Source organism: Acanthochromis polyacanthus, chromosome 7 (genome assembly GCF_021347895.1).
Source record: "Acanthochromis polyacanthus isolate Apoly-LR-REF ecotype Palm Island chromosome 7, KAUST_Apoly_ChrSc, whole genome shotgun sequence".
Taxonomy (NCBI): Eukaryota; Metazoa; Chordata; class Actinopteri; family Pomacentridae; genus Acanthochromis; species Acanthochromis polyacanthus.
The window spans coordinates 4311065-4330652 of record NC_067119.1 but is presented as its reverse complement, the minus strand read 5'-3'; the positions used below and the strand labels follow the sequence as shown (position 1 = coordinate 4330652).

The following is a 19588-nucleotide window of genomic DNA, read 5'->3' as shown; positions in this document are numbered from 1 at the left end:
TAAAACAGCTGTTTAACGGAGCTCCTGGTTCTCTCAGGTGATCAACCGGCTACCAAACCATCTCTAACAGAACAATTAGTCTTTATTTTACCACCAACCAAACTCTTTTTTACTTCAGTTCAGCCTGAATTATGGTGCGGTTTGGCTGCAAAGTACAATTTAATAATTATAATAGTGCGTAAATACTACTATAAAAAATGGAGGCCCTACACACTACAGATATTTTACTATTTACAAGTTTAATTTGTTTCTATTAGGTTAAAAAAATCCCTGAATTTCTGTCATGTTGGTCGCATCTGAGTAAATACGGGCTTCACAATGGAGATGGATGGATGGATGGACGGACGGACGGACAGATGGACGGATAGATGGATGGATGGATACATGGATACATGGATAGATGGATAGATAGATGGATGGATAGATGGACGATAGATGGATGGATGGATGGATGGATGATAGATAGATGGATAGATTGATGGATGGATAGATGGATAGATGGATGGATGGATGGATGGATGGACGATAGATAGATGGATGGATGGATAGATGGATAGATAGATGGATGGACGGATAGATGGATGGATGGATGATAGATGGATAGATAGATGGATGGATGGATGCATAGATGGATAGATGATAGATGGATAGATAGATAGATAGATAGATGATGGATGGATGGATAGATGGATAGATGATAGATGGATAGATAGATAGATAGATAGATAGATAGATAGATGATGGATGGATGGATGGATGATAGATAAATGGATGGATATATGGATGGATGGATGATAAATGGATGGATGGATGGATGGATGGATGGATGGATGGGGCGGCATGGATCAGTGGGTAGAGTGGCCGTCTTGTATCTGGAAGGTTGCCGGTTCGATCCTCAGCCCGTCGTGCTCATGTCGAGGTGTCCCTGAGCAAGATACCTAACCCCTAATTGCTCCTGATGGGTTGTGGTTAGTGCCTTGCATGGCAGCTTCCGCCATCAGTGTGTGAATGGGTAAATGTGATATATCATGTAAAGCGCTGTGGATAAAAGCGCTATATAAATACAATCATTTGCCATTTAGATGGATGGATAGATATATACTTCAGCCAGGATTTTCATGCTGTTTCAATGCACCAGCTGTCATGACTCAGAATTTAGACAAGAAAGGATCATTTTCATGTAAAAAAAAAAAAAAAGGAAAAATTGGGTTAAATTTATGACAGAGTACAGATATTTTCATTCAGGCAGCTGGACCCTGCCGTAGAAATGGTCTGCTGCCATGAAAAGATGAATGTTTAGTTATTTTTTGGCACAATATGGTTTTAAACAACAGTACAAATACAAAAAGGCTGTCAATTAGATACAGAGTTTCAATGGTTTTGGTACCTGCTACCAATTTTCTGGACCTGTGACATCCTTAAGCTTCTTTTTTGTCATTTTGGATTGAGGATGTTCATCAAATTTCATGCTAAGAGATTACATAATTTAGTTTTTGAGAGCATTTGTATCCTTTTTGATGTTTTTGTAAACATCCAACAGTAAAAGGAGCCTTTTTCTGCCAACCAGTCCTTTGTTATAATTAAATTTTAGCCAAAACTGTGAAATTTGGAAGCAGAAACGATGCTCTAAGAGACGTCTCCAACTGGAAGCCTCGTTTGGCTGCAGTGATTCAAAAACTGGCCATTTTCATGGCAAAAAAATTAAATATGATGAGGTTAAAGTGGTAAATTATTGGTGTACTTTTGATTTGCCTTCTTTTTTCCACATATCAGGCAGCCGGACACAACAGTAGAAATGGTCTGCTGCCATATAAAAGATGAATGCTTTGGTATTTTTGGCATAACATGGTTTTAAACAACAGTGAAAACACAAAAAGACCCTAAATTAGATGTAGAATTCCAGTGGTATTGGTATCAGCTAACAAATATCTGGTACTGTGACGTCCTTAATCTTGATATTTTGCTCATCAAACGTCATGCCAATCCACTTAATAATTCAGTTTTTTGAGTTTATTTTGTCCTTTGTGGTGTTTTTGGTGAACATCCGACAGCGAACGAGTCTTTTCCCACCGACTGGCCCATCATTAAATCACTTCAGCCATAATTTTGGACGCAGAAACGACTTTTCCGACTGGAAGCTGTGACGACGGGAGCTGGCAGCCTCGGCGCTGAAGGAGCGTCGCGTTGAATGCACAAAATCAACCTTGAAATCTCCCAAGTTTGAGCCGACGGAAGACGGATGGGTCCTCGGCGAGCTGAGTCAGGGCTCCGCCGGGAGGATTTTCTACGTGACGGAGACGAAACAGTAAATCACATCACATCTGCATCGTCTGCCAGGAGAGAAGGGAGGCTCTTATCTGGGCAGGAACCCTCAGCGAATCCTAATCAGGGCTGGAGATCTCCTGCAGAACTCTGTCATTTTTTTTCCCCGTCTGTTTGTTCTGAGCGGATTTCTGACGACATCTCGCTGATTGAGGAAGATTAATGAACGCTGGGAGACGACAAACGAGCAGCAGAGTAAATGAGTTGTTCAGGGACACGAGGCAGATAAAGAGCAGAGAGGTGGCAGCATTAATCTCAGAGCAGGGAGAAAAATACATCTAATAACTGCTTTTACCTTTCTACAGGCACCTTTAATTGCATCCTGCTGTTCTAAGCTGAAAACTTTTTACCTCTGGAGGAATCTCACTTTGATTGGACAGCAAAACTAAATTAAATAGAATAAAAGGTCTGGAGAAACGTGCAGCAGGGATGTGACTATTAAAATGAAGGAATAAATGAGCAATACTGGGTGATTAATTTGCACAATCTGTCTCACTTAAAAAACACTAAATATGATTATTTGTTATTATAATACCTCAGATTTGCTGCACTTGTTTTCGTCTCCTCTCTGCTCTGTTTAAACACTGCCTGCAGTTCAGCCGAAAACTTCCAGAATTTTTGCCAAATGACTGTAGGTCGTATTTACGTGAATAACGGCTTCACAGTTGGGCAAAAGACTGCAAAATTTTATGTTTTTTACAGATTCTGGTTAACGCAAATTGTTTATGTTTTGCGAAAATTCTAATCAGACATTTAAAAAAAGTAATTTAACTTGTCTCAGTTTAAACACTGCCTGCAGTTCAGCCGAGTGCAGAATTTTTATTTATTTATTCAGTGAATCGACTAAAAACGGTTTATTTTTGGCTAATTTTTACACGAGACTTGCAGAATAAAGTGACTTTAATGAATTATCACCGTTTTTTTTTGCCCAGACAGACTTAGACATCATAATTAGTTCAAGAAGCTTCAAAAAGTTGAAAATCCAACAATTATTTTCTACTCTTAGTTTTTCTTAAACCAGTGGAGTTTGGAAGTTCGTAGGATTAAGGCAAGAAAGATTATCTTCATGGAACAAAATTAAAAAAAACACTTAACTGTGATATAGATGTAGACATGAGTTTTAGGGTTAAATCAATGACTAGAGAGGGTTTTTTGGGGTATTTTTTTCATATATTTTGATATTTATACATATTTCTCCCATTTACGCCACCAGAAATATACTTTTTGGACACAATATTGTTTTGAACAGCTGTGATGTCTCTTTATTACTATTTTTTTATTACATAAATGTTAAAGTTGACATTCCTACAATCATTTCATTGGTTTATCTTTTGCTTTTAGTACAAAAATATTTACAGAGAATCATAGAATTTCAGCATTATTGGTACCAAATTTCTATTGTAATATTTCTACGCCCTTTTTTTTTACATTTTGGATCATTAAACTTAATGTCGAGCCAATAATTAAATCAGTTTTTTGTCCTTTGTGGTGTTTTTTCCTCCGGTGACAGAAGGCGTCGTAAAGACTTCTGAGACGGACATTTTTTCCACATTTCCTCCTCTGGGGACGGTTAATATTCACTGCCATGTTTATGTAAATGCGGCTCTTTTGATATAAAGATGTGTCGCTCCGGATTAGAGCAATTAGAAGATTAAAGTCCTATTAAAGCGTCTTTAATGCCTCGCTGTTTCTGTGCCGAGCATTGAAATGTAAATGTTACAGTAGAATGCATTTAAATCCTGAAGATGCAGCTGCATCTGTTCCGAGTTTGAACGACTGCTCTGCAATCAAACGGATACACAACTCCAGCGTGCGTCTTTTTGTGCGTCCACACAAAAACCTGGATGTCTGTTTTGTTGAGGGCGACACGGCCGGCCTCCACGGTGACAGCAGAAATCCTAAAATAAGACCTCGGCTGAACACCAGCAGCCGTCCCTGAGCTCCAGCTGCCTTCAAGGACAGTCAGAAAACAGAAAGCTGCTGCTTATCGACAGCAGCAGAAACTGTAAATACCGACTCCCTGTGTTTATTCCTCATTACATCTGCAGATAACGCTTTCCACGCAGGAAAAATGGCTCAGACCAATTAGCAGCACGGCAGCTTTACAGCTAATGAACGAGAGAAGTGTTTCTTTACACGTCAGCGACAGTACAGGTGTCAAACATGAGGCCCGTCCAGAAGGTCCAATCCGCTCTCCAGGACGACTTTGTAAAAATTACAGAGAAGACATTAAGTGCAGATTGTAAATTAGTAAAACTATAAATTTAAAATAATTTCTAGACAATGACAAGTTGTTTAGATCATAAAGTAAAATACCAGACTGTTCTTTTGTCATTTTGTGCCTTGTTTTTGTAATATTTTGTCCAGTTTTTGGTCTTTCTTTTGTCGTTTTGTTTATCGTTTTTGTTAATTTTTTTGTCAATTTCTTGGCCTGTTCTATGTTTAATTTCATGTAGTTTGTCAATGTTTTTGTCATTTTGTCTCATTTTTGTCATTTTGTGTCTCATTTTTGTAATATTTTGTCTAGTTTTTGGTCTTCCTTTTGTCGTTTTGCATTTCCTTTCTTTCTCTTGTGTTTTTTGTCTATTTCTATGTCATTTTGTGTATCGTTTTTGTTACTTTTTTTTGTCAATTTCTTGGCCTGTTTTATGTTTAATTTCATGTAGTTCGTCAATGTTTTTGTCATTTTGTCTCATTTTTGTCATTTTGTGTCTCATTTTTGTAATATTTTGTCTAGCTTTTGCCGTTTTTTGTCTTACTTTTGTGTTTCCTTTTTTCTCTTGTGTTTTTTGTCTATTTTTTATGTCATTTTGTTAGTCGTTTTTGTTACTTTTTTTGGTCAATTTCTTGGCCTGTTTTATGTTTAATTTCATGAAGTTTGTCCAATTTTTGGTCATTTTGTCTCATTTTTGTCATTTTCTTTCTAATTCTTGGAATATTTGATCTTTTTTTGGTCTTTGTTTAAAAAAAAATTCTCATGTTTCTCTCATCTATATTAAATGGCCACATTCTATGGGGCCATGATCCTGATCATTAATAACTAATAATAAACAAATGCTGCATTTTTGACAGTGTCATATGTTGGAATGAACAGCCTTGGAGGAGGACTGCACTTTCTGAGTGTTTTTCTAGTTATTCTGTGCAGTTTAATAAAGTCTTTTAATAAAAAATATAAATATTTATATTGATTGAATATGATATAAACCAATAAGTTCTTCAATAACAGCAGCAGCAGTTACTGTAAATAACCAACTCTTTTCATTTATCCTTTGTTAAATCCAGACGTAGCACTTTCTTGTGTGTAAAATTACTTTTTCTGCACTTATCTACTACATTATTACCCTTTCAGATATGAGATACCCGAGATTGCTGCTTCATCAATCTGTTATCATCCTCACAGCTTCATTCACACATGTCGACATGATTCTATTTATGAATAATTAATGAAGTTGCTCCATAAATAAGCACAGCTCCTGGTCTTTGGAGATGCTCGTGTCTCATCTGATGCTGCTGCTGTTTAATCATTTAACTCAGAGGAAATAGTCCTAAATAGCTGGAAGCGACAAGCTAAATTTCAACTTCTATTAATGTTTTGTCAAAATCTGAATTATATATACTATCCTCTGCAGTTTGCTAGAAAAACTGCCATTAATAATTAAGGTAAAAAAAAGAAAAAACTAAGTAGAATTTCTTGACTTTTTTCTTTTTCTGAGTAATGGCACTAATGACTTCTTAGGAATTGTTTGTTTTCCTTCAAAATCTGGTGCAAACTGGTCATTCTGGCAAAACAAAATTAAATGATTTGGAAACATAATCACAATTTTAAGCTTGGATTTGGTTAAATTTCCTGAAAACTGCACATCGCATGATTAGTTCAAGGACCGACAGAAAATTACAAATCCAACAGCTCTTCTTTTTACAGTTTCTGGCTCTAATAATTGGTGTTTCTTTGGCAATTTTACCTCTAGAGTTGTAAATACAGACTCTCGATACAAATAAATGAGTTTTTAGGTGTATAATCAACGACTGGGGACCACTTTTATACATTTCTAATAATTAGATGATGATCAGCTGTGAAAAAGGAATGAGGAAGACCTGAGTCATGGCTTCTTTCAGAAATCTGTAAAAAAAAATGTCAAAAATGTCGCATTATTGCAGCCTTCAACCCCATGTTAGACTTGTTCTGTTGTTCAAAGTTAAATAAATTGTCTTTATTGCAGTGATATTTTCATTTAACGGACATTTCAATGTGGAAAAGATGTGAAATTGTCAAGCAAAGTCAACAATTTTATGTTGTGTTTTGATAAAATGCTGCTAAGTCAGCTGCTAACAGCAGCTAAATCTGGCATATTTACATCGTTGTATGTTCATTAATATGCACTGTCCCATTCAAATAAAATAATAAATGAAATGAACAGCAAGCTAACAGCAGGATAATATTTACTGAACTTTGGTTTTCCTCACTCTCTCACTGGCTTTTTCTGCATCTTTAAACCATTTTAATTACGCCTCCCTACTTCCTCATAGGAGCACCACCATGAAGACGTGGTTAGACTCATAAGTAAACTTAATTTCCGTAATTATATGCCTCTGAAATCCTGCACAGTGTGAATCCTGGAAGCCCAAACGCTTTCCTGCCGACTATTATGGTCTGCTAATAAGCTACATATGCCATTTACCCTCTTTAATTCTCAATTAAATCACTTTTTCCCTAAGTATCTCACGCTCTTTCTGCCATCTGTGTTTATATCCGAGGCTTTTCATTTCTTTTTGATTTTGACTTCCACTCTGTTCTCGCAATGATACCTCCTCCCAGCGGGAAACCAGTTCCTTTTCGATTCATGTCACCTTTTTCATTATTTCCTCTCGGGAACACAAGAAAGTACAGGAGCGCTCGAGCAGGCGTGCAGTCAACACTGGAACTTCTACAATTGCCCCATCTGTATCTGGCAGCGCTAATCCACAGCATAATCAAGCTGTGACAGATGGCATCGGCGCCGTCGGGAATTCACTCAGCATTGTGTGCATATGAATGGGACGTAAACAGAAATGCGGAAATTAATCCGAGTAACAGTCGCTGTGTGGCGCAGACACTCAGGTAGCAGCGTCTTCAGCTTGTCATTTAGTCAGAATGTGAAGTTATTAGCAGATAACATTTAAACTTCAAGCATGTCAAACTCCAGATCTCACCTCTCTTGGTGTTTTCAAGGAAGCCGTATTTTGGAGGACTGACGAGCCAAACCAGGAGGTCCTTCCTGGGCGTGTCCACGTCCGATATGATGATGTGGTTGGTGGAAAGCTGCACGCGGCCACCTTCCTGGACCTAGATGTGGATTAAAAAAAAAAAAAAAAACTGAATGGTCTCATAGAGCACATAAACTATCATTCAAAAGTTCGGGGCCACTGAGGTGTAGCACTGCCCTCCCCGGCTCATGATGGGGAATTCTAATAAAGAATGTCAGCTTAGCTTTCAGGGAGGGCTGGTGATGGTCACACACATGCATAAATATTAAAATATATGTCTGCAAGACTAAAATATGCATCAATCTCATAAAATGTTAGGGGTCATCCAGATAATTTCATGTTTTCCATGAAAACTGCCACTTTTATTCATGTGCTAACATAACTGCCCAAGGGTTTTCCAATCATCAATGAGCCTTTCAACACCATTAGCTAACACAATGTAGCATTAGAACACAGGAGTGATGGTTGCTGGAAATGTTCCTCTTTACAGGCGTCCTTGACTCATGCCAGAGTCCATCAATGGGAGTTCCCTTCCTACGGCCCGATGCAAGTCGATGTTCGCCGTAAGTCGGAACTCCGGGGAAAATGTAAACAAAGATGTTAGATGCATCACGATATCGATCAGTTCTTCGGAAAAGTCATGAATACCAATGACTTTTATGCATGTATGAGTCACTTGACAAGAAGATAACAGAATATGTTGCACTAATTTTTTTACAACTTGATCACGCTTGGGAGTCATAATGAAGGGCAAAAAGTGAACGAATGTCGCACAATCCAAGGTGGCATACACTTGCTGAATGTAAACAAAGCTGTTTTATAGCGCCATGTGACGATGTATTCATCCACTCCGCTCACCAACTAGTTCCATGAAACCAGTTTCGACATAACTACAAAACGCCGTAGGTCGAGGACGTCGTAAACCGAGGACCCACAGCGCTCAACACTCAGAGGAAAGCAATGAGCCCGGTATATTCTGTAAAAATGGCAAAATTGCATCCAAAGAAGCTGGAATTGTAGTTGTTGCCATGGAGATGCTTCGATTTGTAGGCGTTTTCTGTCAGCAGAGAACAAAATGTAGCGAGAAGTTCTAACTTCTCCAGAAATCCTGTGCTATATTCATCCAGCGTTCAACACTTATCAGAAAGAAAGTAATGAGTCCGATATATTCTGTAAAAAGGACAAAATCATAGCACAAGAGCTGGAAATGTAGTTGTTGCCACTGGATATGCTTCAATTTGTAGGCGTTTTCTGTCAGTGGAGTCCAAACGTACCAGGAAGTTCTGACTTTTCCAGAAATCCTGTGCTATGTGCAGTTTGGATTAATGCCAGTCTGTAATTAGCTGCTGCATCCGGTAAAAAGTGCAAAGTCCCAGCCTTTCGGAAACATCAATGAGAGCTAGTCAATAGTGCACCTACTGTCTGCAAACTCTGCATCTGTTGAGGAAAACTTGAATATATTATGCATGTACTGTTCGATGAGTAGAGCAGGTTAATTAAGAGACCAAAAACTGGGAATGTAAATCCTGAGAAGTTTGAATTCATATTCTCTCCTTCACTCTGAGGTCTGTAGACATTAAGTTTCTTCTCTTAATTTCCCAAAACAAATCAAAGAGTTAGCAAGAGAAATCTCACTCTGTGCTGCATTTTGAGACATCTTATAAATGTTTTATTCCATTTTTCTTTGTCTGCAACTGAAAATGGAACACCTTGGAGATTTCCCTTCATATCTTTCAGGAGGTTCTGCAGTGCTAATATAGCATCAGCTCCCCGAGGTGGACTCTTCAGCGAAATACCAGTTTAACCTTCATTAGTTCTGACATTACTACTACTCCTCCTCCACCAGGTGCTCTCCACGGCTAGAGCTCTTCGTGACATGTTCCACATTTATAACTGTCAAAGGAGAAGAAGGCAGCGATGGAGACAAAACAAGGATAGCAGCTGACACTTACTAACCATCCGAGGAAGGATCCGATGGATATTTGATAAGAAAAAAAAAGTCCTAGGATTCATCTGTGTTGGATTAAGTTTGTCGATAATATGTTCGTGCATAACTGAAGTAATGCCTGTAGGTTTTCAATTTTACTAAAGTTTGCTTTCTTTGATAGGAAAAGAACGTTCATCTTAAGTGCTGAGATATTCACGAACAAGGTTGGAGTGACGCTAAGGGACAGACAGCATATGACAAAGTGCTACGATGCCTTCTGCTTCATTTGTCTCGTTAATGACAGTTTCCGAGCACAGCAGCTGCTTTAAGGAACTCAAAAGAGTATTTCAGGATTTTGGTCTCTTGCGAGCGAGCAGGGTAATGGATAGGAAACCGTGTGCAGTCTGTGCTTTGCCGTTTTTGTCAGAAACAGTTACGGCTCAAAGTCATCGCGTGCGAGGGCATTTCATGGCTCGTGAGGAGCTTTCGGCTGCTTCTCACAACTTTAAATGGGAATTTTAAGGTGTGGGATGAAGAACTGGGTCAAGGCCGAGTCATGATTTCTGCATCCCGGTGTTCCAACTGATGTGGACCGAACAAGCAGTTCCACTCATACTGCAATAGGTAGTCCTCTCATATCAAACAAAATAAAACACATGGGATTCCTCATGATGTATCTGAAAGGCTGTGACTGCACTTTTTGGTTGGTTTTTAGATTTGACTGCTGGTGTGATCATACTTGAGGAGTGTCGAGCACCGTGGACGGATGTAGCACTGGAAAAATGGCTTCAAGATTGTCAGAAAATGGTGGAAAATGGTCAGGATATGGTGAAAAAGTCTCCAAGATTGTCAGAATGTGGTGAAAATGTTTAGAAAATAGTGGAAATGGTCAGAAAATGGTGAAAATGGAAAGAAAATGGTGAGAAAATGGTGGAAAATGGTCAGGAAATGGTGATAAATTGTAAGAAAATGGTGAAAATTGAGAAACTGACTTGACAGTTCATTGTAATAGTTGACCACCAATCAATTAATTAACCAAACGTTGCACGTCTGAAAGAAAAACAACAGTTAACTGTATTCCTATATGTCAGAAAATGGTGAAAAATGTCAGAAAATGGTGAAAAATGTCAGTATGTAGTGGGTTGCATTTCCTCTCATATCAAACACAATAAAACACATGGGACTAATGTGAATGTATCTAAAAGGCCGTGACTTGGCACGTTTTGATTATAATACAGCAGCTAGTTTCAGATGTGACTGCAGCACCCATTCGGTGTGATTATACCTGAGGAGTGTCGAGTACCGTGGGCGAACGTAACACGAGATTTGTGGAGAATTTAAATCTCTCCTGCTGTGTTTGGGCTTCTGTTGATGGAAGGCAGCTCCAAATCAAAGCACCTCCTGCAGCAACGACTTCAATTACAACTTGTTTTAATGATAAACTTTAAAGCTGTGGATGACAGGGAATCTCTTCACACAGTCTCTCGACATAACGAGCGTTTGTTTTGAGTACCAATGAGCACCGGCCTGCCCTGCTCCCTAGTTAAAGTCTTAGTCATAGTTTGTTGAAAATCTTCCCCTAAACTACAAAGACTCTTCGTTACACTTTCATGTTCTGTTTGTAAATAAAACGCACTCTGGAACTCTCTGTCTGACCTCATTTTGTACCTCTGCACCAACAACCGGTTTACATTCGCAGACAAGTGGAAATAAATCAACTTTTACGGTTAGAAACATAGCTGTGATGGTGAAAGTCACGGTAAGTCTAACTTCTCTTCAGACTTCATCAAGTTGTCCCTGAGAAATTTCCTGATATTTTGCTGCCTTCATTTCACCTTCAACCTTTACAAGCCTTCCAGAGCCTGCTGCTGAGAAACATGATGCTGCCGCCACCATGCTTCACATCATGATGCCGCCCAACAAATAAAGTATCTCACTTAATGACCACAACATTCCATTTTGGAGTCCTTAGACCAAAGAACCTTCCTCCAGATGTCTTCAGAGTCTCCACGTCTTCTGGTGAACTCTAGTCCAGAATTGAGTTTTCTCCAACAGAGTCTTTCTCGTTGTCTCCATAAAGCTTTGACTGGTGAAGAACAGACAACAGTTGTTGTATGAACAGTGTCTCCCATCTCAGCTGCTGAAGCTGGAACTCCTTCAGAGGAGACATAGAAGTCTTGGTGGCCTCCATCACTACTCTCTTCCTTCTCAGTCTCTCAGTTTTTGAGGACTTCCTGCTCTAGTCAGATCTAGTCATGTTCCATTTTCCTTCTCTTTCTTAATGATGGATTTAACTGGACACTAAACAGCATTTAGACATGGATTTTTTTCTTGTATCGTCCTGAATGATGCTTTTCAACAACCTTTTCTCAGTTACTTGAGGTTTTCTTGAGTCTTCATGGTGTAGTTCTATCCAGGAGAACTGATCCACCAGGGTCTGGACCGTCCAGATTCAGGAGTCTTTATACTACAATCACTGAGACTCATTAACTGCAGTCAGATGATCTTTATTTTACTAAATATATGACTTCTAGCTCAACTGGCTGTAGTTGTCTTGAATTAGACGAGTCACTGTGAAGGAGGTGAACACTTATGCAATCACTTGTTTTCCCATTTCTGTTGGCCTTTGCTTCTGCTTTGACACATAAGATTAATTTTTTGTAAGTTCTTCCAAAATGCCTATTTAAACTATCCACAATTCAGAGTCAAAAACTGTATTTTTTAGATTTTAGGTTAGCGTAAATAAACCTGGCTTTGGTTTTAGTGCTTGTATGAACTCCTATTCTGTTCTCAGAAGGTGAATTTACAGATATAATGCTTCTGTATGTATTTAGGTGTATTATTACCTTGATGCCGCTGCGTACGGTAACCGTTGGCGGCTGTCTTGGCGTGGAGGTGATGGTGATGGTGCACATCTGGTTGTCAAGGCGATTGTTGTCTCCGTCGTGAACAACAAAATGGAAGATGTCGGTCACCGGCTGACTTCCTGTCTCTAATGAGGTGATGTACCTGTAGACGGAAGCACTGGAGGTCATATTTGGTCTGTTATTAACAACTGTTTCGCTCGAGTCACTAATCCTCACTTAATGGTGTGTCTGCTTGGTGGATTGACGGAAGATTTAGGACGGTTGTAGCCCTCCCACCATGATACAGCTGTTACACAGAGATGAGTTTATAGGGGTTAAGTCAACAAATAGAAACTAAAGTGTTGTTGCTTGGTCTATACAATGTCATCAAATGGTGGAAAACTGTAATAAAATGGTGGGAAATGTTCAGAAAACGCTGAAAAAATGGTAAGTAAATTGTAAAAAATGTCAGTAAATGGGATGACATTGTAAGGAAATTTTGAAAAACGTCATGAAGCATTATTCAGTAAAATAAAAGGCCGGAAAGTCCCTATTTTTGTCTTCTAAAGATGTAAGATTAACGCATAGAGATACATTTGTAGGGGTTAAATCGACAAATAGAGAGGAACGTGTTGTTTGTTGTATAAAATGTCAGAAAATGGCAAAAAATGTCACCAAGATAGTTAGAAAATTGTGTTAGAAAATGATGGAGAATAGCTGAAAATGGTGGGAAACAATTGAAAATGGAGGGAAATGTCTCCAGGATGATTAGAAAATCGCGAAACATTGTCAGACAATGCTGAAAAAATGTCAGGAAATGATGGAAAATAATTGCAAATGGTGGGAAAGGTCAGAAAATAATGAAACATTGTCAAAAAATGGTGAAAAATGCTACCAAGATTGTTAAAAAATGGTGAAAAAGTGTCAGAAAAATTTAGAAAATAGCTGAAAATGGTGGGAAATGTCACTAAGATGGTTAGGAAATGGTGAAAAAGTGTTGGAAAATGGTGAAAATGTCAGAAAATGATGGAAAATGACTGAAAATGGTGGGAAATATTAAAAAATGAAACATCAGAAAATGGTGAAAAACGTCACCAAGATTGTTAGAAAATGGTGATAAAGTGTCAGAAAATGGTAGAAAATAGCTGAAAATGTTGGAAAACAGCTGAAAATGGTGGGAAATGTCACCAAGATGGTTCGAAAATGGTGAGAATGTGTGCGAAAATGGTGAAAAATGTCAGAAAATGGTGGAAAATGACTGAAAATGGTGGGAAATGTCACAAAGATGGTTAGAAAATGACAAAAAAAAGTGTGGGAAAATGGTGAAAAATGTCAGAAAATGGTGGAAAACAGCTGAAAAGGGTGGGAAATGTCACCAAGATGGTTCAAAAATGGTGAAAAAATTTGGGAAAACACTGAAAGTGGTGGGGAAAGTCGAAAAATAATGAAACATTGTCAAAAAAAAGTTTAAAAATGTCAGGAATTTGGTGAAAAATGTCATGGAACTTTATTCTGCAAAATAAAAGGCTGTAAATTATCACTGTGCTGTTTCTAAATACATAAACTTTTTGCGGGGTTAGGTCAGCACAGAGATAAATTTGTTTGCTCGACTCACTAATTCTCCTTTAATGGACACCTAATGATGCGTTTACTTGCTGGATTGACGGAGGACTTAGGACGGTTTCGCTGTGGCCCTCCCACCACGATACAGCTGCTAATCTCCAGCAAAGCACTAACAAAATTGAAACCCACACCAGCATAATCTCCTCTAATCCCATTCAGCCCTCATAAAAACAAGCTCTTGTTTGCATGAGCCTCTGCCACGGAGACAAAACCAACACCAGACGATCTGAAGTTCGCCCCCCGGAGATGGCTAATCGCAGCCTGCGTGATGGAAATAAAGCAGTTAGCATGTGAATATTTATGCTCCCTTCTACTCATAAGGGGCCTCGCTAGCACTCTCAGGTAGTATCAGCGTCATGCTAATTGGCTAGGCTGAGTCATTGGATGTAATGGAAAGTGCAGGGAAAAACGGCTATTGAATTATTTCCACTTAATTCATTTGTTTTCTTACAGGCATTCGGTTTAATGTCTCTCGTCTTGTGAAAAACATCAGGCTGAAGGAAAACAGAACGACTAAGCGAGTTGTTAGCGTCCTCTTTTGCTCGATGCTAAAGGGGGTGAAACAATCTCGAGCCGCAATCAGGGAAACTGTTGAAGACAACGGGTGCAGTGCGGCGTGAAGAACCCTTGACGGCCTTTTATCTTTCACAATGTGAAGTCAACAGCACATTATTTCCTTCCTCCCTTTAAAAGCAGCCCCTTTATTAGAGCACTTCGGCTAACCAACAACACATCGCTCTGGTCCTGCAAACATCTCTTGACTTTGGCGTAAGTGGTTTAAATGGTTCTACAAGCCTCTGCAGAGTCTCCAGATTAGAATTTCTTTTAAATAAACCCAGAAATCACCTGCAGGTTGGCTTTTTTTTTAACCTTTATTTGACATTCTACTTCCTGTAGTTTCTAAAAAAGTTGTCTCCACGAGGGAGCTGTTAACAGAACTTTATTGTTATTGCAGACTCCCATAGACCCTCGTGATCTTTATCGTCTGTGCAGCGACGAGTCTTAAGGGTTTTTGAAAGTCAGCTGCAGGTTTCATGTTGAAATTGGGTTTTTGTAAGCCTCCAAAGTGGCATTTAAATTGAAACTCTAGAAGAAAGGACGTGATTTTGAAGATTGCTTTTTATAATTTAGAGAAGAATTTGTTGTTGTTTGGACTAATAAATGGTTAGAAAATGGTGAAAATGGTCAGAAAATGATGGGAAATGTCAGAAAATTGTCACAAACGCCAGAAAATGGTGGAACAATGTTAGAATTTGGTCTAGAAAATGGTCAGAAAATGGTGAAGATGGTCATAAAATTATGTGAAATTTCAGAAAATGTCATAAAATGGTGTAACTTTGGATTTTTTTTAACAAATGGTCAGATAACTGCAACTTTCACGCTGATATTGGGTTTTAATAAGCCTCCATAGCGGCATTTAAACTGAAACTCTGGAAGCAGCGATGTGCTTTTGAAGATACTTTCTTATTTAGAGAGGAATTTGTTGCTGTTTGGTCTATTAAATGGTCACAAAATTTGTGAAAAATAGACTTGAAATGGAGAAAAATGCCAGACAACTGTGTAACATTGTCAGACTGGTTTATAAAATGGTCAGAAAATGGTGAAACTAACAGAAAATGGTGGGAAGTATCAGAAAATAGTCACTAATGTCAGAAAATTATGACTAATTACAGACGCCCACATACCTTCGTGAGCTTTATCACCATGCAGCAGTGAGTCTTAAGGATTTTCAAAAGTCATTTTTGGTTAATAGACAGGAACTTCTTGTTGTTTGGTCTATAAAATAGTAAAAATATTTGTAAAAAAAATAGTCAATGGAGAAAAATGTCACAAAATTGGGCAACATTGCCCGAATTTGGTTTATAAAATGGTCAGAAAATGGTTATAAAATGATGGAAAATGTCAGAAAATAGTCACAAATGTCAAAAAATAATGTAACATTGTCCAAATTTGGTTTATAATATGGTCAGAAAATGGTTGAAAAAGTGTCAGAAAATAGTCAGAAATGTCAGAAAATGATGGAAAATGGTCAGAAAATAGTTACAAATGTCAGAAAATGGTCACAAATATCAGAAAATTATGAAAAATAGCAGAAAATGGCCATAAAATGATGGAAAATGTCAGAAAATAGTCACAAATGTCAGAAAATGGTCACAAATATCACAAAATGATGAAAAATAGCAGAAAAGTATTAGAAAATGGTGGAAAAAGTGTCAGAAAATAGTCAGAAATATCAGAAAATGATGAAACAGTCAAAATTTGGTTAATAAAATGGTCAGAAAATGGTGAAAAGCAGCAGAAAATGGTGGGAAATGTCAGAAAATAGGCACTAATGACATTCTACTTCTCGTAGTTGCTAAAAAAGTTGTCACCACAAGGGAGATGTTAACAGAACTTTATTTTTATTGCAGACTCCCATAGACCCTCGTGATCTTTATCGTCTGTGCAGTGACGAGTCTTGAGGGTTTTTGAAAGTCATTTTTGGTGAATAGCTGCGGGTTTCACGCTGATATTGGGTTTTTATAAGCCTCCAAAGTGGCATTTAAACTGAAACTCTGGAAGCAGCGATGTGCTTTTGAGCATTTTTAAATTTTATTTTAGAGTGTCTTGCCTTTGAAGCTGAGTAGTTCACAAATCACAGTGGGGTTTCATTTTGGAGGTTTGATATGTAAAATAGGAAGAAGAAAAATACACTTGTGATCACAGAGAACCAAGAGGAGTCAAAAAAAGTCGAGTCCAAGTTTACGGAAATGCTTTTAAAGCTGGTGAACGAGCTCATTAAGCTGTCTTGAACTGAGGATTGCTGTTTTGAGGAACTGTAAACCCGTATGTTGTTGTTCGTACCTGATCCTGCTCTTGTCGATGTCCTCCATGGTGAAAGATGAATACTCCCTCAACTCCTGGTGGTCCTGCTGTGACCGGCTCCGGGTCAGGATGCCGTACATCGGAACCGACACCAGCTGGATGCGGATCTGGTCGTCTGGAGACGCGTCGTCCTGATCGACAAAGAAGGAATATTCGGACACACAATGAAAACCCACATTTATAATTATGCGACTTTGCTCCACATGACTTTTTAGGGATTAAATTAACAAACAGAAACTAATTTATTGTTGTTTGTTCTATGAAATGCCAGAAAATGGCATGGAATAAAATGGTGTTAAAATGCCAGAAAAAGACAAAAATAGTCAGAAAATGGTAAAAACTGAAAGAAAATGGTGGATAATGGTCAGAAAATGGGATAACATTGTCAGAAAATGGTAAAAGATGTGATGAAACATTGATCTGTTTGCACAATAAAAGGATACAAGTTTAGCAGCAAACTCCAGTCCCTCTTTTTGTCTTCTGAATATGTAATTTTGATGTACAGAGGTGAGTGTTTAGGGGTTAAGTCAACAAATAGAGAGGAAGTGGTTGTTGTTTGGTCTACAAAATGGTCAGAAAATGGTGTAAAACTGTAATAAAATGGTGAGAAATGGTCAGAAAATTACAATAGTCAGAAATGGTAAAAACTAAAGGAAAATGGTCAGAAAATGGTGAAAAATACTCTGAACATTCTGAAAAATTAAAAAGAAAATGGTGCAACATTGTCAAAATTTGGTTTACAAAATAGTCAGAAAACGGTGAAAAAGTGTCAGAAAAATTTTAAAAATAAAAGAAAATGGTGAAAAATATCACAAGATGACAAAAAAAGTGTCAGAAAATTGTGAAAAATAAAAGAAAATTGTGGAAAATATCACAAGATGACAAAAAAAGTGTCAGAAAATTGCGAAAAATGGACAGAAAATTGTGAAAAATAACAGAAAAAGGTGGGAAATATCAGAAAATGACAAAAAAAAGTCAGAAAATTGCACAACACTTTCAGAAACTGCTGAAAAATAGCAGAAAATATTGTGGGAAATGTCAGAAAATGGTGAAAAAACATTGTAAAATAGTATTCTGTTTTTACAATAATGGCTGTGAATTCAGCATTATGCTCCAGTCTTTCTTTTTGTTATCTAAAAATGTAGATTTGATTCACAGAGGTGAGTTTTAAAACAACAAATAGAGAGAAACTTGTTGGGTCTATAAAATGTCTGAAAATGGAGAAAATGTGTCGGTTGAAGCCCAAGATGACATCCTGTAAAGTCTTTTTTGAGGATGTCAAGCCACAAATATTCAGGTTACTGTCACAGAGAAACCAGGAAATATTTACATTTAAGAAGCTTGGATCAAAGACTTTTGGACAATAAACGATCAATCGCTGCAGGTATCTGACCCGTCCTCCATGCTTTCATTAAAACCTCCAGTGAAGCGTTTCCACTCACCGTGTAGGCCAGGCTGGAGCGTCTGATCACGGAGCTGCTCTTCTCTCCGACCTCCAGCGACAGCGTTGCCGCCGGGTCCCTCTGGGGCCCGTCGCCGCCGGCGCCCAGCACCGCCACCTGCACCACCGTGGTCGCCATGGAGATGCCGTCGCTGACCGAGAAGGTGATGGCGTCGTCCTGGTCGGAGAGGCCGGTGTGTCGGTAGAGCAGAACGTTACGAGTGACGTCGCTGAAGGTGAAGATGTCGCCTGAAGAGACGGAGAAGATCAGAAAAGGAGTCGTTAGATTCAGACGAAGGTGAAGTTTTACGACTAGAAAAAAGTTTTGAGAGTCGGTGAGGACATAAATTGAAGCTGATTTGTCACTTTTCTCCACAACAGAATCTATAAACGGTTTTATTTTAAGCCTACAAAAGAGGGGTGCAATACCACTAAGTGCCACTAGGGGCTGGCTACAAAAAATCCTGACTCCCATAAACTCCGACTGAAAAATCACCAGACAAAACCAGATTTTTTTCCCACAAATCAGTATGTTTTGTTGTCAGATTTTCTCTGTTTTTCACTCATGTTTAGTTCAAGGACTGTTGGAAATTTGTCAATCCGCTGATTGTGTCTGTTTTTTCAGTTGGTAGCACCAATAATTAGTCTAATTTAGCAGATTTTTTTTAAAGATAACATGATTTTGCTTGGAGTCTCGATGGACATTATTTGTGTAATTTTACTAGTCCCTCTTTTTGTCCTCTAGATATGTAAATTTGACACAGAGATGAGTTTTTAGGGGTTAAATCACCAAACAGAAACTAATTTTTTGTTGTTTGGTCGTTAAAATTTCAGAAATGGTGGAAAATGGTCAGAAAATGGCGATAAATTGTCATAAAATGGTGAAAATTGACAAATTGACCTGACAGTTCATTGTAATATTTGACAATCAGTTAAATAACTAACTGATGCAAGTCTGAAGGAAATACAACAGTTAACTGGATCTCTTCATGCCAGAAAATGGTAAGAAAAATGTCAAAAGGAGGTGAAAAATGTCTCCAAGATTGTCAGAAAATTGTGAAAAGTGTCAGGAAATGGTTGAAAATGGTCAGAAAACGGTGAAAATTGACAAACTGACGTGACAGTTCTTGACAGCTAATTGTGTGAGTTGACCACCAATCAATTCATCAGCTGTTGCAGGTCTGAAAGAAAAAGTCAAATGGATCTCTTTTTGGAAGAAAATGGTGAAAAATGTCTCCAAAATTGTCAGAAAATGCTAAAAATGGTCTTAAAATGGTGAAAAATGGCAGAAAATCGTGAAAAGTGTAAGGAAATGGTTGC

At 38.2% G+C, this 19588-nt stretch overlaps 1 protein-coding gene and 1 long non-coding RNA gene across 2 annotated transcripts in view; one reads left to right on the top strand and one right to left on the bottom strand.

The window, feature by feature from the left end:
* The window catches only part of LOC127534895 (uncharacterized), a 382765-nt gene that overhangs the window by 81112 nt on the left and 282065 nt on the right, over positions 1–19588 (top strand). The gene's annotated exons all lie outside the window — the stretch shown is intronic.
* fras1 (Fraser extracellular matrix complex subunit 1) overlaps positions 1–19588 on the bottom strand; it is a 338079-nt gene that overhangs the window by 57598 nt on the left and 260893 nt on the right. The window contains 4 exon segments of the mRNA XM_051951259.1: positions 7513–7645; positions 12340–12502; positions 16807–16958; positions 18270–18517. Of these exon segments, the coding sequence (XP_051807219.1) occupies positions 7513–7645; positions 12340–12502; positions 16807–16958; positions 18270–18517 (696 nt within the window).